This window comes from Haematobia irritans, chromosome 1, assembly GCF_050003625.1.
Source record: "Haematobia irritans isolate KBUSLIRL chromosome 1, ASM5000362v1, whole genome shotgun sequence".
Classification (NCBI taxonomy): Eukaryota; Metazoa; Arthropoda; class Insecta; order Diptera; family Muscidae; genus Haematobia; species Haematobia irritans.
The window spans coordinates 55,180,280-55,204,769 of NC_134397.1; the positions used below are offsets into that span (position 1 = coordinate 55,180,280).

The following is a 24,490-nucleotide window of genomic DNA, read 5'->3' on the forward strand; positions in this document are numbered from 1 at the left end:
AAATTTAGAAAATTTTATCAAGTTTTATTTCTATACAAAATTTTTATCAAAATTTTATTTCTATAGAAAATTTTGTCAAAACTTTATTTCTGTAGAAAATTTTGTACAAATTTTATTTCTAGAGAAAATTTTGTCAAAATTTGGAAAATTTTCTGAAAATTTTATTTCTATAGAAAATTTTGTTAAAATTTTATTTCTATAGAACATTTTCTCAAAATTGTATTTCTATAGAAAATTTTGTTAAAATTTAATTTCTATAGAAAATTTTCTCAACATTTTATTTCTATAGAAAATTTTGTTATAATTTAATTTCTATAGAAAATTTTGTCAAAATTTGGAAAATTTTGTCATAATTTTATTTCTATAGAATTTTTTTATCAAAATTTTATTTCTATAGAAAATTTTCTCAAAATTTTATTTCTATAGAAAATTTTATTAAAATTTAATTTCTATAGAAAATTTTGTTAAAATTTAATTTCTATAGAAAATTTTGTTAAAGTTTTATTTCTATAGGAAAATTTGTCAAAATTTTATTTCTAATAAAAATTTGTCAAAATTTTATTTTTAATAAAAATTTTGTCAAAATTATATTTCTAATAAAAATTTTGTCAAAATTTCATTTCTATAGAAAATTTTCTCAAAATTTTATTTCTATAGAAAATTTTGTTAAAATTTTATTTCTATAGAAAATTTTGTTAAAATTTTATTTCTATAGACAATTTTGTCAAATTTTCATTTCTATAGAAAATTTTGTTGAAATTTTATTTCTAAAGAAAATTTTGTTAAAATTCTATTTGCATAGAAAATTTTGTCAAAATTTTATTCCTACTGAAAATTTAAACTAAATTTTTTTCTATAGAAAATTTTTGTTAAAATTTTATTTCTATTGACAATTTTAACTAAATTTTTTTCTATAGAATATTTGTCTAAATTTAGTTGGAGAGGTATATTTTGCAAAATCTACCAAAACATCAAAAATTCTACCAATTTACCAAACAGTAAGAAATCTACAATTTTTGGTAGAATTCTATCAAGTATTGCAAAAATGGCCCGGGTTCAGTTAGCTGATTGATAAGTCTTCTAGGTCATCATGAGTGTTCCAATTTTGAGTAAAATCCAAAAAGTAGAAAAACATATTCCATAAATAATAAATAGGCAATTTGTTTTTTTTATTATTTCTTCTTCTTGGTAGAATTCTACCAAGTGTTGCATCCATGGTAGGGACGCGGCCCTTGTTCAGTTAGCTGATTGATAAGTCTTCTAGGGCATCATGAATGTTTTGAGTAAAATTCAAATAGTACACAATTTGTTTTTTTTTATGATTTCTTTTTTAGTTTTATTTAATCAAAATAAATAATAAATGAGATTTCATTTAAATATAAAATAAAAAAACATATTTTGTTTTACAAACACAAAAGAGAGAGAGATTACTAAATATGATACATAACCATTAAATGACATGAAAAATGTATATAAAAGAAATATATATTTTTATAGATTTTTTTTCTTTTGTTTTAATTCTACAAAAAAATAGAATTTGTGCTTTTCTAAAAAATCTATAGAATATCAAAAAAGGTGTATGAGAGCACTACATGGATTTTGATCTTTGAAGTTCTATGTTTTTGTCCATTACATTGAAGTATAGTTGCAAAGCATATCTATAATTGTTAATATTCTTCCTAATCATGTTTGATTTCCGGTTGCAGATCATACCAATTGTTGATGCCATTAGCACAGACTTCAGGATCGGTAAGAGGGATTTTAAGCTGAAAGAGAGAGAGAGAGAGTGAGAGATAGACAGTGAGATTTAGACATGACACATGTATTCTGCAAAAACAAAATTTGGAAGATCTTCTTAATTCAAGTACATCCAAAAACGTTCCTCTAAATATGGACTTAGATTTCACTTCAAAAAAAGTTCTTTTGAAGTGATATATAAAAATCCTTTATAAAAATAATAATAAATTTAAATGTTCTAAATTTTTCTGTGTTTAAAACATTGTAAGGACAAGAAAAACATTTGACAATTCCAAAAAATATTTAAAAAATATACCGACTTTGTGACAAAAAAAGAAAAAGCCCAAAAGTTAAGAAAATTATAATTTTTAATTTTTTTCTAATTTTTTAAAGATATCCAAAATACTGAAATAACATCAAATCTGAAGAACTAATCTTTTAATCGAACTCTTTGTCGTAGTTTTCATTCAGGTGGAAATCTAATCGTAAAATTTGATTTGAATTTTAATCATTTCCTTCGGCCGAAAGCAATACATTCGAAGGCGGTATTGACTGGCAAAAATTAGATGGCGGCAGATAAAATCGTTAACGGAACTCGGTAGCTTCATTCTCATTGTTGGATTCGTTAAAATTAGATGTATACAAAATTATTTTTATTTTATATTTTATTATTTAAATAGCCAATAAAAAATGTTAACAAAAAAAATTAACAAAAAATATTGCAATAAAAACTTATTAAAAAAACAAACATATTGCCTGAGACAGGAGTCGAACCCGGATCCCCAGAATACTTGATTGCCATTGTCATAAATTATGAACCTCTCTATCACAATCATTTAATATCGACTTGTTATAATCATTATGCAAAAATCACGCTCAGAAGATATAAATGCAATTAAAATATCCCAAAACTTTAAAAAAAATTTTCAAATTTTTAATTTGCTCAAATTAATTTTCTTTGTTTTAGTTCAAAAACCACCACCGATACCTACACAAAATATTTAACTTGTCTAAAAGCTTAAAATTCAAATATATATTTTTTAAATAGTTCTAGTCAATTATAGCAAAATTTTATTTTTATATTCGAAGCTCGATCTAGTCTATGATCTAATAAAAACAGAAATTAGAATAAAAATCGGAGCACATTATTTTAAATGCTTTCGAAGCGTTGCAATACATATTAGCCACGCTGTAGTTGTTCGAATTTCTAATTTGTGATTTTTCAGTGTATAATAGACAGGTGCAATGTTGCCAGGGAAAATTTTCGATCTACCCTACAAGGACAAAAAAGTTCCCTACTTTCCCAAAAAAATCCCTAAAATATTTTTCGTTAAATTAAAACATTAAAAATGCAACGCATATTATGTAAAAATAAATTTGTATTGCCACCACGGTTGCCACAATTCGAAAAATTCTAACAAAAATAGCAGATTTTGGTAATATTCTTGATGTTTTGGTAGACCAAATCTCTATAGGAATAAAATGTTGGAAAACGTTTTGACAAAATTTTCTATAAAAATAAAATTTTGACAACATTTTCTATAGAAATTTAATTTTAACAACATTTTCTATAGAAATAAAATTTTGACATAATTTTCTAACGAACTCAAATTTTGACAAAATTTTCTAAAGAAATCAAATTTCGACAAAGTTTTCCATTAAAATAAAATTTTGACAAAATTTTCTAAGGAAATCAAATTTTGTATAGAAATAAAATTTAGACCAAGTTTTGTGTAGAAATTAAATTTTTATAGAAATAATAATTTTGAAAAAATTTCGACAAAATTTTATAATGAAATCAAATTTTGACGAAATTTTCTATAGAAATAAAATTTTGACAAAATTTTTAATAGAAATAAAATTGTGACGAAATTTCTTATAGAAATAAAATTTTGACCAAATTTTCTATAGAAAGAAAATTTTGACAAAATTTTCCATAAAAATACAATTTTGACAAAAATTTCTAAAGAAATAAAATTTTAAAAAAATTTTCTATAGAAATAAAATTTTGACAAAATTTTCTATAGAAACAATAATTTGACAAAATTTTCTAAAGAAATCAAATTTTGACAAAATTTTCTATAGAAAGAAAATTTTGACAAAATTTTTATAGAAATAAAATTTTGACAAAATTTCTTATATAAATAAAATTTTGACAAAATTTTCTAAGGAAATCAAATTTTGACCAAATTTTGTATAGAAATAAAATTTAGACCAAATTTTGTATAGAAATTAAATTTTGACGAAATTTTTATAGAAATCATAATTTTGACAAAATTTAGACAAAATATTATAAAGAAATCAAATTTTGACAAAATTTTCCGTAGAAATCAAATTTTCACAAAATTTTCTATAGGAATAACATTTTGACGAAATTTTCTATAGTAATAAAATTTTGACAAAATTTTCTATAGAAATAAAATTTTGACAAAATTTTCTAAAGAAATAAAATTTTGACGAAATTTCTATAAAATAAAATTTTGACAAAATTTTCTATAGAAATCAAATTTTGACAAAATTTTTATAGAAATAATAATTTTGACAAAATTTGCCATAGAAATAAAATTTTGACAAAATTTTCTAAAGAAGTCAAATTTCGACAAAATTTTCCATTAAAATGAAATTTTGACAAAATTTTTTTATAGAAATAAAATTATAAATAAAATAAATTTCCTATAGAAATAAAATTTTGACAAAATTTTCTATGGAAATAAAATTTTGACAAAATTTTCTATAGAAATAATAATTTTGACAAAATTTTGTATAGAAATAAAATTGTGACCAAATTTCTATAGAAATAAAATGTTGGCAAAAATTTCTATAGAAATAAAATTTTGACAAAATTTTTATAGAAATAATAATTTTGACAAAATTTGCTATGGAAATAAAATTTTGACATTTTTTTATAGAAATAAAATTTTGACAAAATTTTTTATAGAAATAAAATATTGACAAAATTTTTTATAGAAATAACATTTTGACAAAATTTTCTATAGGAATAACATTTTGACGAAATTTTCTATAAAAATAAAATTTTGTCAAAATTTTCCATAGAAATAAAATTTTGAAAAAACTTTTCTATAGAAATAAAATTTTAACAAAATTTGCTATAGAAATAAAATTTTGACAAAATTTTGTATAGAAATAAAATTGAGACTAAATTTTTATAGAGATAAAATTTTGGCGAAATTTTTATAGAAATAAAATTTTGACAAAATTTTCTAAAGAAAATAAAATTTTGACAAAATTTTTATAGAAATAAAATTTTGACAAAATTTTCTAAAGAAATCAAATTTCGACAAAATTTTATTTCTATAGAAAATTTTGTCAAAATTTTATTTCTATAAAAATTTTGTCAAAATTTTATTTTTATGGAAAATTTTGTCGAAATTTGGTTTCTTTAGAAAATTTTGTCAAAATTTTATTTCTATAAAAATTTCGTCAAAATTTTATCTCTATACAAAATTTGGTCACAATTTTATTTCTATACAAAATTTTGTCAAAATTATTATTTCTATAGAAAATTTTGTCAAAATTTTATTTCTATAGCAAATATTGTTAAAATTTTATTTCTATAGAAAAGTTTTTTCAAAATTTTATTTCTATGGAAAATTTAGACAAAATTTTATTTTTATAGAAAATTTCGTCAAAATGTTATTCCTATAGAAAATTTTGTCAAAATTTTCTTACAGAAATAAAATTTTGAGAAAATTATCTATAGAAATAATTTTGACTAAATTTGCTATAGAAATTAAATTTTGACAAAATTTTCTAAAGAAATAAAATTTTGACAAAATTTTCTATAGGAATAACATTTTGACGAAATTTTCTATAAAAATAAATTTTGTCTAAATTTTCGATAGAAATAAAATTTTGACAAAATTTTCTATAGAAATAAAATTTTGACAAAATTTTCTATAGAAATAAAATTTTGACAAAATTTTTTATAGAAATCTAATTTTGACAAAATTTTCTACAGAAATCAAATTTTGACAAAATTTTCTGTATAAATAAAATTTTGACAAAATTTTGTATAGAAATAAAATTCAGACCAAATTTTGTATAGAAATAAAATTTTGATGACATTTTTATAGAAATAACAATTTTGACAAAATTTGCAGAATTAAAATTTTTAACAAATTTTAATAAAGAAATCAAATTTTGACAAAATTTTCCATTGAAATTAAATTTTGACAAAATTGTCTATAGGAATAACATTTTGACGAAATTTTCTATAGAAACAAAATTTTGACAAAATTTCTTATAGAAATAAAATTTTGACAAAAATTTCTATAGAAATTAAATTTTGACCAAATTTTCTAAAGAAATAAAATTTTGACAAAATTTTCTATAGGAATAACATTTTGACGAAATTTTCTATAAAAATAAAATTTTGTCTAAATTTTCGATAGAAATAAAATTTTGACAAAATTTTCTATAGAAATAACATTTTGAAAAAAATTTTTATAGAAATAAAATTTTGACAAAATTTTTTGTAGAAATCAAGTTTTGACAAAATTGTTATAGAAATAATAAAAAAATTTTCTAAAGAAATAAAATTTTGATGAAATTTCTATAGTTTTTTTCATTCGTTTTGTTTTGTTATAGTTGGTTTTTGTTCTTTAATCATTGTTGTTGTTTTTTTTTTTGATTTCAGCGTAAAACCATACATTGACTAAACTACAAGTGTAGCTTAACCAACAGAGGAAAATAATGTTTGTCAAATTTATTTGGGCAAAGCCCTATAGACTGCAAGAATAAAATTTTGACAAAATTTTCTATAGAAATCAAATTTTGACAAAATTTTCTATAGAAATCAAATTTTGACAACATTTTTTTTATAGAAATATAATTTTGTCAAAATTTTCCATAGAAAAAAAACTTTGACAAAATTTTCTGTATAAATAACATTTTGACAAAATTTTTTATAGAAATAAAATTTTGACAAAATTTTTATAGAAAATTTCTTATAGAAATAAAATTTTGACAAAATTTCTTATAGAAATAAAATTGTGACAAAATTTTCTATAGAAATAAAATTTCGACCAAATTTTCTATAAAAATTAAATTTTTACAAAATTTTCTATAGAAATAAAATTTTGGCAAAATTTTGTGTAGAAATCAAATTAAGACAAAATTTTTTATAGGAATAAAATTTTAACAACATTTTCTATAGAAATATTTGTTTGGTAGATTTGTGGTAAGATTTTCTTAAAATGTTGGTAGATTTTTTGGCACGAGTAGTAATCGTGGTTACCACACATTGTTAATGATCAAGCTTTGTCGGCTTCTAATTTCCTCCTCTAGAGCCACTAAAATGTAAAAATTATTCAAAATTGTGTTGAGTTAAAAAGTATCTACATTATATTGGAAGTAAATATTGGAAAAAACCTACATATAGGGAATGTGCCCTACCTCTGGCAACACTGGACAGGCGCCTAATAGGAAAATGGTATCGGCTTAGCCATCACGCTAACGCCGCCGTTAGAAAGAAGTGTTAGCTATCGCCCCAAAATGCCTCGACTTCATTCTTTGGTTCAAAGTTCTAACATTCGTACGTTGCGTTTTCGAAAATCTCATGATATTGTGAAGTTTCTTTGCTATACTATATATCTTACCATTCCAATGATGGGACTACCAAAGAATCCTTTCTGTGTACAGACTGTAACCTCCAATTCGGTTTGCAACAGCTCAGCCGTGGACATTAAATATTCGAAGGTGGCATCATAGACAGGATTACAATTATCTTTTATAACAACGGTCTTACGTTTCGATTCTTTACTGCGGCCTGGCAGTAAATACAATTTAACATAAGGATCTGGAATATTCGAGGGATCGCGCAATGGGATATTCATAATTTTCTTAATGGTTACAAATAGCTTTTGTCTTTGGGACAAATAATGAATATTCAAGAGAATACGGCCGAGACCATGTTCACCAGGCGAATGGGAGAGATCGGGAACACGATGTGTAAGCATTGATTCACCACCCACTAGGGAAGCATTAAATGGATTGGGGCTTCGTGGCGGGGTAATCGATTGTAAATTCGTTGGCGTGGAGACTTTCAAATTAAGTTCTTCTTCGGCCACAGGAGTATCAACAGATACACGACTAGATTGAGATTGAAGTTCCTAAATGGGGTTAGAGAAAAGAAAGATTAGCATATACCAATGGATTCTCTTGACACCAAATTCCAATACCTTTGGCGATGAAGGCTCCTGTATACTGGCTGTTTTACTAACCGATCTGGTTAGTTTATTATCATTGGATGCGATTTCTCCACCCTCAGGATCCTCAATGGTGTCGGCCTTTTTCAAAATCCTTAAAGACAATGACATTATCAATTTCGATTCTGGTCCAGATTTTTGTATTTGGAAAGGTTGTGACACTATATCCATATTTTCTTTACGTAATAATGTCGCTATGACATAACCAAATTGGCCAATTTCATTGCCTGTCTTTTGATCGAAAATTTTGATTTGTAAAGTATCATTATCGGGATTGCCAACCAGGAAAGTGAAGCCTTGTTCCCAAACGGGTGAATTATCACGCATTATCATACCGGTTTGTTGTTTTTGTTTACCCACACTGCATACCAAATAAGGATCAGGATTTGAATTGGTACGAGCCTGTTTGAGATTTTTCGCAGAGTCAATGAAGACAATCAAGACGGCGGAACTCATTGAAGCCACACGTAATAATTGAGTTTCGGCTAGGGCAGCTTGTAAATCCAAGGGATTAGTGGTGAGTTTATACCATTGCAAGCGGACATGTAGGAGACCATGTTTGGCATTTTCCAGGGTAAGCCACTGTAAGAAGACATAATGAAAATGTCTAAGAATTTATGAAATAAAATTTCGAAACTTCAGTTTTCTTACCGTATCCACAACTCCTTTCTGTACTGCATTGATAATTTCTATGCTGGCGCTGTAAATATTTTCGAAATTATTTTATTATCAAATTGTTTTCTTTTTTTTTCGATTTAACATTAAACAAAGGGGGGCAAAAAAGAAAACTTTAAGAAAAATTAAAAATTGTACATTTCAAATGTCTCTAATGTTAGAAAAGTTAACCAAGTTAGTTGTTGACTAGTAAATTATGATAATTTGTTTAGTTAGAGATTAATTGTAGGAAGTTGAACATTTAAAAATTGAAGAAAGTTAGTTAGGGCATTTTGTAAATAAGCTATGAATTACGAATTAAAAATAAATTCACTACGGAATTATTTAGGTATCCTTACATACTTCTACTTCTACTTCTATTTTATATAAAAATAGGATTGATACTTTTAGGAGTCATACTTTCAATATTTTAGGGCGATAGTTTAAAGGAATATCTTTGGACTTATTTAAAGAAAATCAGGCGAGTTGAATGAACAACAACCCAAGTCTCAAATTTCATGAAGATCTACTAAGAAACATGGAATTGCTACGTAATAAAGCAAACCAATAATTAGGTGAGTTTAACGAAGTAGGGATCAACTGCAACGCGATTTCATTCACCGCCTAGAAATTCAAATAGAATATCCGTGCCGTATTTATATCCCCTTCCCCCCAATGAAATAGAAGATATTGTAATTTGGCGATATGCCGCAGACCGTAACCTTAGGTAATCTCACGGAATTATTATTTTTTTTAATCTTCTTCTGACCTCTGAACAATTTTTCGTAAATTAACACTCAAACTGCCTCCTGGTATTCCCTAATCCTTGGACATCACCATTGAGACCCAGCGCCTTCGATGTTTTTGCTCTGTTGCAAATCTCTTCGGCTGAAATCGCATGATCTCTGCTGGCTCACTTCGAGAGAGGTCTTATGGTGGTCCACACCTTACAATTACCATTAGAGGCTGAATTTTCTGCACGTGATGACTTGTATTTGTCGACTGTCTTACTAATCTGTAGTCGCTGGTATTCCCTGATCGTTGAACATCAACATTGAGATTCTATCGGGACCCAGTGCCTTGGAGGCTTTCGCTCTGTTAATGAGCAAACCGTTGCAAATCTCTTCAATGGCAAAACACTATCCCCTTTCCCGCCAATGAAGTGGAAGATATTTTAATTTGGCGATATGCCGCAAGCCGCACCCTTAGGTCTCATGGTTTTTTTTTATTTCTTCCTCTGACCCCCTGAACCGTTTTTCGTAAATTATCCCTCGAACTAAATACCTCCTGGTATACCCTGATCGTGTAACATCAGCATTAAGATTCTCTCGGGGCCCAGCGCCTTGGATGTTTTTGCTCTGTTGCAAATCTCTTCGGATCAGTCACGTTGGCAAAGGTGACTGAAATCGCATTGTCTCTGCTGGCTCACTTTGAGAGAGGTCTTATGGTAATCTACACCTTACCAATATCATTATATGCTAAATTTTCTGCACGTGATGACTTGTATTTGTCCACTATCTTTCTTATCTGTAGTCTGGTAGTGCTGGTTTTCCCTGATCGTGGAACATCAGCATTAAGATTCTCTCGGGGCCCAGCGCCTTGGTAGTCTCACGATTTTTTTTTATTTTTTCCCCTGACCTCCTGAACCATTTTTCGTAAATTATCCCTAAAACTGCCTCCTGGTATTCCTTAATCCTTGGACATCACCATTGAGACCCAGCGCCTTGGATGTTTTTGCTTGGTTGCAAATCTCTTCGGATCGGTGGCGTTGCCAAATGTGACTAAAATCCCATCACCTCTGCTGACTCGGTTCGAGAGAGAGCTGGTGGTTCAGACCTTATCATTACCAGAGGACAAATTTAATTTCTGCACGTGAGGACTTGTATTTGTCGACTATCTTACTTATCTGTAGTCTGTTAGTGATGGTTTTCCCTGATCCTGGAATATCAGCATTAAGATTCTCTCGGGGCCCAGCGCCTTGGTAATCTCATGTATTTTTTATTTTTTCCCCTGACCTCCTGAACCATTTTTCGTAAATTATCCCTCAAACTGCCTCCTGGTATTCCCTAATCCTTGGACATCACCATTGAGACCCAGCGCCTTGGATGTTTTTGCTCTGTTAATTAGCAAATCCTTGCAAATCTCTTCGGATCGGTCACGTTGGCAAAGGTGACTGAAATCGCATGATCTCTGCTGGCTCACTTCGAGAGAGGTCTTATGGTGGTCCACACCTTACCATTACCATTAGATGCTGAATTTTCTGCACGTGATGACTTGTATTTGTCGACTATCTTACTAATCTGTAGTCGCTGGTATTCCCTGATCCTTGATCATCGGCATTGAGATTCTCTCGGGACCCAGCGCCGCGGGGGCTTTTGCTCTGTTAATGAGCAAACCCTTGCAAATCTCTTCAATGGCGACACTATTCCCTTTTCCGCCAATGAAGTAGAAGATATATTAATTTGGCGATACGCCGCAAGCCGTACCCTTAGGTCTCATGGATTTTTTTTATTTCTTCCTCTGACCTCCTGAGCAGTTTTTCATAAATTATCCCTCGAACTACCTCTTGGTATTCCCTGATCGTTGAACATCAACATTGAGATTCTAACGGCACCCAGTGCCTTGGAGGCTTTTGCTCTGTTAATGAGCAAAACCCTTACAAATCTCTTCGGATGGGTCACGTTGCCAAAAGTGACTGAAATCGCATCAACTGGTGTTTTATTTCTTCCTCTGACCCCCTGAACAGTCTTTCGTAAATTATCCCTCAAACTAACTCCTGGTATTCCCTGATCCTTTGAGATTCTATGGGGGCAGTTTTTCGTAAATTATCCCTCGAACTATCTCCTGGTATTCCCTGATCGTTGAACATCAACATTGAGATTCTATCGGGACCCAGTACCTTGGAGGCTTTTGCTCTATTAATGAGCATACCCTTGCAAATCTCTTTGGACCGGTCACGTTATCTAAAATAACTGAAATCGCATCATCTCGGCTGACTCGCTCCGAGAGAGCTGCTGGTTCACACCTTATCATTACTAGAGCCCAAATTTAATGTTTGTATGTGATGACTTGTATTTGTCGACTATCTTACTAATCTGTACTCGCAGTTCCCAGAAATAAGGATAAGCAGGATCAGTGCGACGAAGCAAATCACGCTATTGATGAGAAACCCCTTGCGCACTGGCAGCTGAGAAATTCTCCACGAGGCTTGAACTACAACCTGGTATTCCCTGATCCTTTGAGACTCTATAGGGGCTCAGCATCTTGGAGGTTTTTTCTTTGTTAATGACCAAACCATTGCAAATCTTTTCGGATTAGTGACGTTGCCAAATGTGACTGCAATCGCATCATCCCTTCTAACTCGCTTCGAGAGAGCTCTTATTATGGTCTACACCTTACCATTACCACAGGCTAAGTTTAATTGCTATACGATGAATTGTATTTGTCGACTATCTTACTAATTTGTAGTCAAAGTTTCCAGAAATAAGGATCAACAGGATCAGTGCGACGATGCAAATCATGCTATTGATGAGAAACCCCTTGTGCATTGGCAGCTGAGAGATTCTCCATGAGGCTTGGGAGTTTGGTTAGAGGTTTTGCGGAGTTTGGTAAGATGCCCAAGGCCCAGTATGCTAAGGTTCTTGAACATCATTTTTGAGATTCCATGGAGGCTCTGACAGAGTTGATGAGAACACATTTCTGCACTGGCATCTGGGAAATTCTCTATCATTAGGAGTTAGTAAGACGATCATTCTCAGATTCTTGGCCTTTAGCACTGAGATTCTATCGAGTCGGGGCGAGATTCCATGGATTCTTTGACGGAGTTGATGAGAAAAGTGTTGCGTATTTTTGAGATTCCATGGAGGCTTTGACGGAGTTGATGAGGAAACACTTCTGCCCTAGTATCCGGGAAATTTTCTATCATGAAGAGTTAGTAGGATGATCGAGCCGGGTCGAGCGCCTTGGAGGCTTTGACTCTGGGGCCACGGTTCCAGATAGCTCAAAGCATAATTCCTGTACGTATTCGTCGATTATCTTACAAAGCTAAACTCAGATCCCTGAATTTAGGATCAATGCGACGCTATTTATTGGAAAACCGTTGCGCTGGGAAATTTTCCACGAGGGTCGGGAGAAGTATTGTCTTCACGAGATTTGTGAGATGCTCAACTCCCACTATGCACAGATCCTTGAACATCAGGAATGAAATTCCTTTGGGCCTCAGCGCCTTGGAGGCTTTGGTGCTGTTCATAAGAAATTCATTGTGACATGGTTCAACATAGCTCTAAGTATAAGTGCTATACGTGATGACTTGCATTCTTAGATTATGTTACTAAGCTAAAATCAGTTCCCTGAAATTAGGATTAGGATCAACAGGATCAATGCAACGCTGTTGATTGGAAACCCGTTGCGCAGTGGCAGCTGGGAAATTCTCCACGAAGCTTGGGAGAAGTATTGTCTTGACAAGTTTTGTGAGATACTCAACTGCCGCTATGTACAGATCCTTGAACATCAGGATTGAAATTCCTTTGGGCCCCACCGTTTTAGAGCTGTTAATATGAAAAAACTTGCGAATTCCTTTAGACAAGTCACGTCGCTAAAGGTGACTTAAATCGCATCATCTCTGAGGATATGGTTCGAGATAGCTCTAAGTATAATTGATATACGTGATGATTTGCATTCTTCGATTATCTTACAAAGCTAAACTCATATCCCTGAAATTAGGATCAACAGGATCAATGCAACGCTGTTGATTGGAAATCCGTGGCGCAATGGCAGCTGGGAAATTCTCCGCTATGCACAGATCCTTGAACATGAGGATTGAACTCCTTTGGGACCCAGCACCTTGGACGCTTTGGTGCTGCTAATAAGAAATTCCTTTCGAATTTCTTCGGATCAATGCAACGCTGTTGATTGGAAAGCCGTTGCGCAGTGGCAGCTGGGAAATTCTTCGCTATGCACAGATCCTTGAACATGAGGATTGAAACTCCTTTGGGATTCAGCGCCTTGGACGCTTTGGTGCTGGTTAATAAGAAATTCCTTTCGAATTTCTTCGGACCAGTCACGTCAAAAAGATTAGTGAAATCGCATCATCTCTGCGGATATGGTTCGAGATAGCTCGAAGTAGAATTGCTGTATTTGATGATTTGTATTCTTCGGTTATGTTACGAAGCTAAACTTAGTTCCCTAAATGCGTGGGTCGGGAGAAGTCTTGATGAGTTTTGTGAGGTACTCAACTCCCACTAAGCACAGATCCTTGAACCTCAGGATTGAAATTCCTTTAGGCCACAGCGCTTTGGCACTATTGACAAGAAATAACTTGAGAATTTCTTCGGACCAGTAACGTTGCCAAAGGTGAATGAAATCGCATCAATCTATAAACTCAGTTCCCTGTATATAGGATCAATGGTAGTAGTGCGACGAAGATATTCACACTGTTAATGAGAAAACCATTTTACATGGAAAACCACGATTTGTGAGATACTCAACTCCCGCTATGCACAGATCCTTAATGAACATCAGGATGAAAATTCCTTTGGCCCCCAGCGCCGTGGAGGCTTTGTTGCTGTTAATAAGAAAAGACTTGTGAATTTCTTTGGTCCAGTCACGGCGCCAAAGGTGAGTGAAATACCATCAATCTGTTGACTCAGTTCCCTGAATCTAGGATCAATAGGGGTAGTGCGACGATGATATTCCCACTGCGCATGGGAAACTCTCCACGATGCTCGGGGGAAGTAGTCCCTTGAAGAGTCTGATGAGATACTCCCGTTATGATTAGATTCTCGAGCATCCGACTTGAGATTCCATTGAGACCCAGGGTCTTTTATGCTTTGGCGGTATTAATGAGAATGATAATGTTTTGTTACTTCGTCTCTGTGAGTTTAGGGGGAAGTAGTCCCTTGAAGAGTCTGATGAGATACTCCCGTTATGATTAGATTCTCGAGCATCCGACTTGAGATTCCATTGAGACCCAGGGTCTTTTATGCTTTGGCGGTATTAATGAGAATGATAATGTTTTGTTACTTCGTCTCTGCGATGTTAGGTTAGGTTAGGTGGCAACCCGATGTATCAGGCTCACTTAGACTATTCAGTCCATTGTGATACCACATTGGTGAACTTCTCTCTTATCACTGAGTGCTGCCCGATTCCATGTTAAGCTCAATGACAAGGGACCTCCTTTTTATAGCCTAGTCCGAACGGCGTTCCACATTCCAGTGAAACCACTTAGAAAAGCTTTGAAACCCTCAGAAATGTCACCAGCATTACTGTGGTGGGATAATCCACCGCTGAAAAACTTTTTTGTGTTCGGTCGAAGCAGGAATCGAACCCACGACCTTGTGTATGCAAGGCGGGCATGCTAACCATTGCACCACGGTGGCTCCCCTCTGTGATGTTATAAACGAAGCGCCTTCTGGAAATACTGCCATGGTGAATACTGTTGCGCGGGTCGATGAGCTGCGCATTTGGAGAACTTTGGACTAGAGATAACATACATGGATGACACATAACACATAACTCTGAAATCAACAATGAGCTATAGGTATCGGGACAATCCTGTATAAGAAGCCTTAGTCACATATGAGATCGGTTAATATGGAGACTATGTCTATTTATGGACCAATCTCTGTGCGATTGGTACGGAATGGATAGTAAAATTATGTAGCGAATTTCAAATAGATTGCATAAAAATGCACCCCCAACACAACCGGGTGTCCAATCAGGAGATTGGTAAAAACGAGAAATGAATCTGATTAGAGACGGAATTCAATATTAATGAATGGCGAATATCATGTGATCCTAAAGAATTGGTAAAAAAGGGGTAAACAAGGATATAGGAATATGTGTATCAATATTTCAGAAAATTGAACATTTTCTCTTAAGTTCAAAAGAGTTCGGTTATGCTAACTCTCTTCTATTTCACAATTTATAGAGATCCTGAAAATTTGAGAACATGCATCTACTGAGAGATATAGAAAACTAAAACCATGTACTGCAAGACACTAATCCGAAAGTAAAATGAAATCAAAAAAATGACTATAACTAAAAACCAATCACACATAATACTCTTCTAATTCACAAAGAGCTTAAATTTGAAAAGTATAAAAGAATGAAAACGATTGAATTTGCAATAGAAAATGTGAAAAAAAGACATATAAAGCCTTCACCTTCCCAGGGATTCATCATCACCGGTACGATCCCAGTCGTACAAACGATATGTAATTACAGTATGTTGTGTAACTTCCACTGCAGCCTTTAACAAACAAAATTAAGTGATTCGATTTTGATTGCACAATTCACATGTAAATTGGGATTTGGGGGAGAGTAAGAGAAGAAGAAGGGTACACATAAGAGAAGTAGATAAATAGAAAGAAAAAGGGAACCAATAAGAAAAAATTTTGAATATAAATTCCTTCCAAATTTAGAGTCTTCATCAAACTTAATAGGTGCATCGTTAGGCGGGAATAATTCATAAAAGACCAGGCAAGACCAATTTTCAGAACATATGAATAAATTTCGGAAAAGCTAATTTGGCCAAGAAAACAAAAGACTTCGGTTCCTATTGGGATGCATAGTGCGTAGAGGACATGCTTTTATATGTAATACGTGTGCTAGACAGAGAACAACCATTAGAGCAAGACAGACTAGACAATAACAATTGATATGGTCAAATATGTTTAGAGAGGCGTTGGGGGAAGTGTGTGAGAGCGAGAGAGAGAGAGTGTGTGGGAACGTCTATAATATCATTTGGAGAAAAAATAAAGACTTATTATAAGTGAATCACAGGTAGGGAGTAGTTGTACAATAAATTGGTGTATTACCTATCCGAAACAGAGAATGAAGACGCCGAGTCGCGCCAGTGATTTGAGCCACCGACGACCTTTTTTTGCCCGTCGACGCCGCCGCCGAATACGTCGATTCATCTCGACTCAAATTCGCGGCTTCATTCTCTGATCATAACATATATACGAAGTGCCAACACATTGTACAACTAGTCGTTAATTTGTGAGATAGAGTGCGAATGATATCGCCGTACTAAAATTAATAGCTGCGACTTCACCCATTTAACCTTAAAGTTTCCTATCCTGCGTTCATCTCAGCGATGGAAAATACAATTTTTAAGAAAGGTATTTTGACAAAATTTTTTTTATAAAAATAATATTTTAACAAAATTTTCTATAGAAATAAAATTTTGACAAAATTTTCAATAGAAATAAAATTTTGACAAAATTTTCTATAGAAATTAAATTTTGATATATTTTTCTATAGAAATAAAATCTTGAAAAAAATTTCTATAAAAAAAATTGACAAAAATTTCTCTAAAAATAATATTTTGACAAAAATTTCTATAGAAATAAAATTTTGACAAAATTTTCAATAGAAATAAAATTTTGACAAAATTTTCTATAGAAATTAAATTTTGATATATTTTTCTATAGAAATAAAATCTTGAAAAAAATTTCTATAAAAAAAATAATTGACAAAAATTTCTCTAAAAATAATATTTTGACAAAAATTTCTATAGAAATAAAATTTTGACAAAATTTTCAATGGAAATAAAATGTTGACAAAATTTTCTATAGAAATAAAATTTTGATAAATTTTTCTATAGAAAAGAAATCTTGAAAAAAAAAATTCTATAAAAAAATTGACAAAAATTTCTATAAAAATAATATTTAGACAAAAATTTCTATAGAAATAAAATTTTGAAAAAATTTTCTATAGAAATAAAATTTTGACAAAAATTTTCAATAGAAATAAAATTTTTACAACATTTTCTATAGAAATAAAATTTTGAAAAAATTTTCTATAGAAATAAAATTTTGACAAAATTTTCTATAGAAATAAAATTTTGATAAATTTTTCTAAAAAAAAATGACAAAAATTCCTATAAAAATAATATTTTGACAAAAATTTCTATAGAAATAAAATTTTTAAAAAATTTTCTATAGAAATAAAATTTTGACAAAATTTTCTATAGAAATAAAATTTAGACAAAAATTTTCCATAGAAATAAAATTTTGAAAAAAAATTCTATAGACATAAAAATTTTGATACAATTTTCTAAAGAAATAAAATTTGGACAAAATTTTCTATAGAAATAAAATATTGACAAAAGCATAAAATACAATTTTTTGACAAAAAATTCTATAAAAATAATATTTAGACAAAAATTTTTTATAGAAACAAAATTTTTAAAAATTTTCTATATTAATAAAATTTTGAAAAATGTTTCTATAAAAATAAAAATTTGACAAAATTTTCTATAGAAATAAAATTTTGACAAAATTTTCTATAGAAATAAAATGTTTACAAAATTTTCTATAGAAATAAAATTTTTACAAAATTTTCTTTGGAAAAATGTTTGACAAAATCTTCTATAGAAATAAAATGTTGACAAAATTTTCCAAAGAAAGTTTTCTATAGAAATACAATTTTGACAACATTTTCTATAGAAATAAAATTCTGACAAAATTTTCTATAGGAATAAAATTTTGACAAAATTTTCCAGAGAAATAAAATTTGGACAAAATTTTCTAGAGAAATAAAAGTTGGACAAAATTATCTTTGCAAATAAAATTTGGACAAAATTTTCTTTGTAAATAAAATTTGGACAAAATTTTCTATAGAAATAAATTGTTAGTATATATAGTAAGTACGGCCTGGCCGAAGCTTATGTACCCTCCACCATGGATTGCCTTGTATCTTAAAACTAACACCGTCTTCTAAATTGCAAGGTATTCCATACGTGGAATATAATAAACTAAAAAAGACCAAAAGTTTCTATAGAAATAAAATTTTGACAACATTTTCTATAGAAGTAAAATTTGGACAAAATTCTCTATAGAAATAAAATTTGACAAAATTTTCTATAGGAATAACATTTTGGTAGATTATTTTTGGTTCGAGTGGCAACCATGATTATGAACCGATATGGCCCAATTTTGGTGTGATTGGGGATCGGCTACATATAATTATGGACCGATATGGACCAATTTTTGCATGGTTGTTAGAGCCCATATAACACCACGTACCAAATTTCAACCGAATCGGATGAATTTTGCTTCTGCAAGAGGTTACGGAGGTCAAATCTGGGGATCGATTTATATGGGGGCTATATATAATTATGGACCGATATGGACCAATTCTTACGTGTTTGTTAGAGACCCTATACTAACACCGCGTACCAAATTTCAACCGGATCGGATGAATTTTGCTCCTGCAAGAGGCTCCGGAGGTCAAATCTGGGGATCGGTTTATATGGGGGCTATATGTAATTATAGACCGATATGGACCAATTTTTGCATGGCTATTAGAGATCATATACTTACACCACGTACCAAATTTCAAACGGATCGGATGAATTTTGCTTCTGCAAGAGGTTCCGGAGGTCAAATCTGGGGATCGATTTATATGGGGCCTATATATAATTATGGACCGATATGGACAAATTCTTATGGGTTTGTTAGAGACCCTATACTAACACCACGTACCAAATTTCAACCGGATCGGATGAATTTTGCTTCTGCAAGAGGTTCCGGATGTCAAATCTGGGGATCGATTTATATGGGGCCTATATATAATTATGGACCAATTCTTACGTGTTTGTTAGAGACCCTATATTAACATCGCGTACCAAATTTCAACCGGATCGGATGAATTTTGCTTCTGCAAGAGGTTACGGAGGTCAAATCTGGGGATCGATTTATATGGGGGCTATATATAATTATGGACCGATATGGACAAATTCTTACGAGATTGTTAGAGACCACATACTAACATCACGTACCAAATTTCAACCGAATCGGATGAATTTTGCTTCTGCAAGAGGTTACGGAGGTCAAATCTGGGGATCGATTTATATGGGGCCTATATATAATTATGGACCGATATGGACAAATTCTTATGGGCTTATTAGAGACCCTATACTAACACCACGTAGCAAATTTCAGTCAGATCGGATGAAATATGCTACTCTTAGAGGATCCGCAAACCAAATATGGAGATCGCTTTATATGGGGGCTATATATAATTATGTACCGATATGGACCAATTTTTCCATGGTTATTAGAGATCATATACTTACACCACGTACCAAATTTCAATCGGATCGGATGATCCGATTGAAAGAGGCTCCGGAGGTCAATTCTGGGGATCGGTGTATATGGGGGCTATATATAATTATGGACCGATATGGACCAATGTTTGCATGATTGTTAGAGACCATATACTTACACCATTTACCAAATTTCAGTCAGATCAGATGAAATATGCTACTCTTATAGGCTGCGCAAACCAAATCTGGGGGTCCCTTTATATGGGGCTATACGAAAAAGTGGACCGATATGGCCAATTTGCAATACCATCCGACCTACATCAATAACGACTACTTGTGCCAAGTTTGAAGTCGGTAGCTTGTTTCGTTCGGAAGTTTGCGTGATTTCAACAGACGGACGGACATGCTTAGATCGACTCAGAATTTCACCACGACCCAAAATATATATGTGTTACTTTAGGGGGTCTTAGAGCAATATTTCGATGTATTACAAACGGAATGACAAAGTTAATATACCCTCATCCTATGGTGGAGGGTATAAAAAACATTATGACAAAATTTTCCAAATGAAACAATTTGGACAAAATTTTCTGTAAAAATACATTTTTGGCAAAAAATAAATTTTTGCAAAATAACTAATATGATTTTGATAGTTCTTGGTAAGATTTTCTCCAAATGTTGGCAGATTTTTTTTGTCTCACGTTTCGCCCGTTACCTGTAATGGTTCGAATTATTTTAGTACGCGATCGATAACTTCTTATCTAGAAAGTGTTCGTGTGGAAGCGTAATATAGAAACACATGCTTTTTTTGAATAAAACATTCTTGAAATTAATTAAAGTCGTGTTTTTGACTATGACTTTTACAAAACTGAGATATTTTTCCCTTATGAACTTGTCTGTTTTGCCAAATTTGTAAAAGACCACTGGCAAATAAGTTTGTTAAAGACTTTTTCAAAATATTAAAATATTTTGTCAAAACTTTTGTACCATAAATCTCATATAGGATCAAAAATGTCTATACAAATGGTACTAAATCAATTGCGGGGGTACTAAGGTACTGACCAGGGTGAAAAAGTATTGAAAGAAGTACTATTGTACTGCATTTTCCATGTCTGGTTCAAATACGATTTTTTATATTCACCAATAAATGAGAGTCGAAGACAAAGTGTAAAATAGACAGAGAGAAATGCGAATGTTAATGGTGTTACATAAATTGTTAAATTGGTGTGTGTATGTGTGGGTGTATTAGTGTATCAGTGATGCATTTTAGTGTGCTTAAAAGTGCTCAAAAGACATGCAGGGTTGCCAACATAATTTTTGGCTCAATTATAATTTCACATAAGTATACTCTCAGCTAGACATGCTTATGGTTATACACAACCTGCCCAAAGAATCATCGTCTTGGGGACCTTGATCATAATCCCATAACTTAAAAAAGACCTCCTGGCCTACGGGGCAATTAACAAAGGCCTATAAAAAATTTTGATTTAAATTTAGGAAATTTTTTAAAATTAATGAATATGGCCTCCACCATTTTTTTGCTCATAAATGACAACCAAAGCTTTTATGGGATTAGTAAGCATATGGCTTTATTTTACATGCCAGGCAGCAAATTTTTTTCTAACTCAAACTACTAACTTTAATGGAAATGTATTTAAAAATGAATTTACCAATGTCAGGGAATTTTTCTTATAATGATTTATCGATAATTACACAAATTACTGAGACATTTTGAATTTAATTGAATTTCATTGAGGGGGGGTCTTTACACTTAATAAAGGATTATTGGAATTTTAAAATTTTTGTTTATTAAAAAAAATTTAGGATATTTTTTCAAAGGTATTTTAAAATTTTGATTTTTTTCGCCAATAGTTTTCTTTATATAAATATCATAGCTCAAAGTGTAAAGACCTCTCTATGGTTTTTTTTTGTTTTACAAATTGGAATTTATTTAATTTTAAGTTTTCTATTTTTACTTTCCAAATTTTGAACTTACCTTCCCAATGGCTCGCCTTTGCCCGTTTCATCAGCATCGAATACTTTAAGTTCAACAAATTGACCCATTTCAACAAAAATTTGAGCCTTTGTGAAAAATTTTGTGTGTGATTTTGATTTGTGGATTAATTTTGTTTGTTTTTTAATTTATTTTTTTTTTTTAAGAAGGAGTAAAGTTTGTTTTTGGATATTTTTATATATGTAGAATAACATAGAGTAGACATTATATGAAAATGCATATATAGTTTTTGTTTTTTTAAAGTAAGAAAAAACAAAAGTGAAAAAAGAACAATAACAATTAAAAAAATAAATAAAAAAAAATAAATAAAAAAATGGTGAGGCATGCCAAGCTTATTTCTACATAGAAACAGGTAATTTTGAAATTTGCAAAAAATGTGTGTGCCAAAAATTTTAACGGAATTTTTATTTCGAAAAACAAAACTTTGTTAGAAAGAAAGAGCGATTTTTATATGGCCAATTTTGATAACGAAAATTTTCAAAAAAGAATTTTGTTTGATATTTTTTTAGAGAAATCCTCAACTTACCTCACACCAAAAGTCCCATTTAGGATTGACATTGTTGTCAATAATCTGAGTTTTGAATTCCTGAGATCCCACATTAATAATGGCATAGGGATCGGATTTACCCTTACCCAACATGCTAATATCCTTCTTCATTAAATCCTTAGCCTCGACCACATGAATGCGTAAAACTCCCTGAAATAGACAATCAAAAAAATCTCTCTAGATTAACAGAAACATATCAATTACAATTTTGGATTCGAAGGGGTGTAGATTAGGTTAGGTTAGGTACAGTTACAGAAATAAAATTTTGGCTAAATTTTCTATAGAAATAAAATTTTGGCAAAAATTTCTTTAGAAAAAAAAATTTTGGCACAATTTTCTATAAAAATAAAATTTTTACAAAATTTTATAGAGAAATAAAATTTTGACGAAATTTTCTATAGACATAAAATTTTGGCAAAATTTTTTATAGAAATACAATTTTGGCAAAATTTTCTATAGAAATAAAATTTTGGTAAAACTTTCTATACAAATAAAATTTTGGCAAAATTTTCTATACAAATAAAATTTTGGCAAACATTTTCTATAGAAATAAAATTTTGGCAACATTTTCTATACAAATAAAATTTTGACAAAATTTTCTATACATATAAAATTTTGACAAAATTTTCTATACATATAAAATTTTGGCAAAATTTTCTATAGAAATAAAGTTTTGGCAAATTTTTCTATAGAAATAAAATTTTGGCACAATTTTCTATAGAAATAAATTTTGACAAAATTTTCTCTAGAAATAAAATTTTGACAAAATTTTCTATAGAAATAAAATTTCGACAAAATTTTCTATACATATAAAATTTTGGCAAAATTTTCTATAGAAATAAAATTTTGACAACATTTTCTATAGAAATAAAATTTGGACAAAATTTCCTATAGAAATAAAATTTTGACAAAATTGTCTATAGGAATAAAATTTTGACTCAATTTTCTATAGAAATAAAATTTTGGCAAAATTTTCTATAGAAATAAAATCTTGGTAACATTTTTTCTAGAAATATATTTTTGGCAAAATTTTCTATAGAAATAAAATTTTGGCACAATTTCTATAGAAATAAATTTTGACAAAATTTTCTCTAGAAATAAAATTTCGACAAAATTTTCTATACATATAAAATTTTGGCAAAATTTTCTATAGAAATAAAATTTTGACAAAATTTTCTATACATATAAAATTTTGACAAAATTTTCTATACATATAAAATTTTGGCAAAATTTTCTATAGAAATAAAATTTTGACAAAATTTTCTATAGAAATACAATTTTGGCAACATTTTCTATAGATATAAAATTTTGACAAAATTTTCTATAGAAATAAAATATTGCCAAAATTTTCTATAGAGATACAATCTTAGCAAAATTTTCTACAGAAATAAACTTTGACAAACTTTTTTGTAAAAATTAAATTTTGACTAAATTTTCCATAGAAATTTAGACAATATTTTTATAGAAATAAAATATAGACAAAATTTTCTACAGAAATAAAATTTTGACAAAATATTTTCTAGAAATATATTTTTGGCAAAATTTTCAATAGAAATAAAATGGTGATGAAATTTTCTATAAAAGTAAATTTTTGACAAAATTTCCTATAGAAATAAAATATTTGACAAAATTTTCTATAGAAATAAAATATTTGACAAAATTTTCTATAGAGATAAAATTTTGGCAAATTTTTCTATAGAAATAAAATATTGCCAAAATTTTCTATAGAAATACAATCTTAGCAAAATTTTCTGCAGAAATAAACTTTGACAAACTTTTTTGTAAAAATTAAATTTTGACTAAATTTTCCATAGAAATTTAGACAATATTTTCTATAGAAATAAAATATAGACAAAATTTTCTACAGAAATAAAATTTTGACAAAATATTTTCTAGAAATATATTTTTGGCAAAATTTTCAATAGAAATAAAATGGTGATGAAATTTTCTATAAAAGTAAATTTTTGACAAAATTTCCTATAGAAATAATATATTTGACAAAATTTTCTATAGAAATAAAATATTTGACAAAATTTTCTATAGAGATAAAATTTTGGCAAATTTTTCTATAGAGATAAAATTTTGACAAAATTTCCTATAGAAATAAAATTTTGGCAAAATTTTCTATAGAAATCAAATTTTGACAAAGTTTTCTATAGAAATAAAATTTTGACAAAAATTTCTATATAAATCAAATTTTGACAAAATTTTTATAGAAATAAAATGTTGGCATAATTTTCTATAGAAATAAAGTTTTG

The 24,490-nt window shown here is 30.0% G+C and overlaps 1 protein-coding gene across 8 annotated transcripts in view; it reads right to left on the reverse strand.

Annotated features, from left to right (window-relative positions):
- Window positions 1-1,481: 1,481 nt before the first annotated feature.
- The window catches only part of Esyt2 (extended synaptotagmin-like protein 2), a 110,734-nt gene continuing 87,725 nt past the window's right edge, over window positions 1,482-24,490 (reverse strand). For 6 of the 8 annotated variants that reach the window (XM_075290383.1, XM_075290378.1, XM_075290382.1 and 3 more), the window contains 6 exons: window positions 22,212-22,382; window positions 21,053-21,141; window positions 8,616-8,664; window positions 7,938-8,546; window positions 7,356-7,868; window positions 1,482-1,766 (listed from right to left, as the gene is read on the reverse strand). In XM_075290383.1, the coding sequence (XP_075146498.1) occupies window positions 1,680-1,766; window positions 7,356-7,868; window positions 7,938-8,546; window positions 8,616-8,664; window positions 21,053-21,141; window positions 22,212-22,382 (1,518 nt within the window). In that variant the 3' untranslated portion in view covers window positions 1,482-1,679. Of the gene's footprint in view, window positions 1,767-7,355; window positions 7,869-7,937; window positions 8,547-8,615; window positions 8,665-15,781; window positions 15,868-21,052; window positions 21,142-21,667; window positions 21,754-22,211; window positions 22,383-24,490 lie in introns of all 8 variants that reach the window. The other 2 variants (XM_075290380.1, XM_075290379.1) reach the window with 2 other exon arrangements.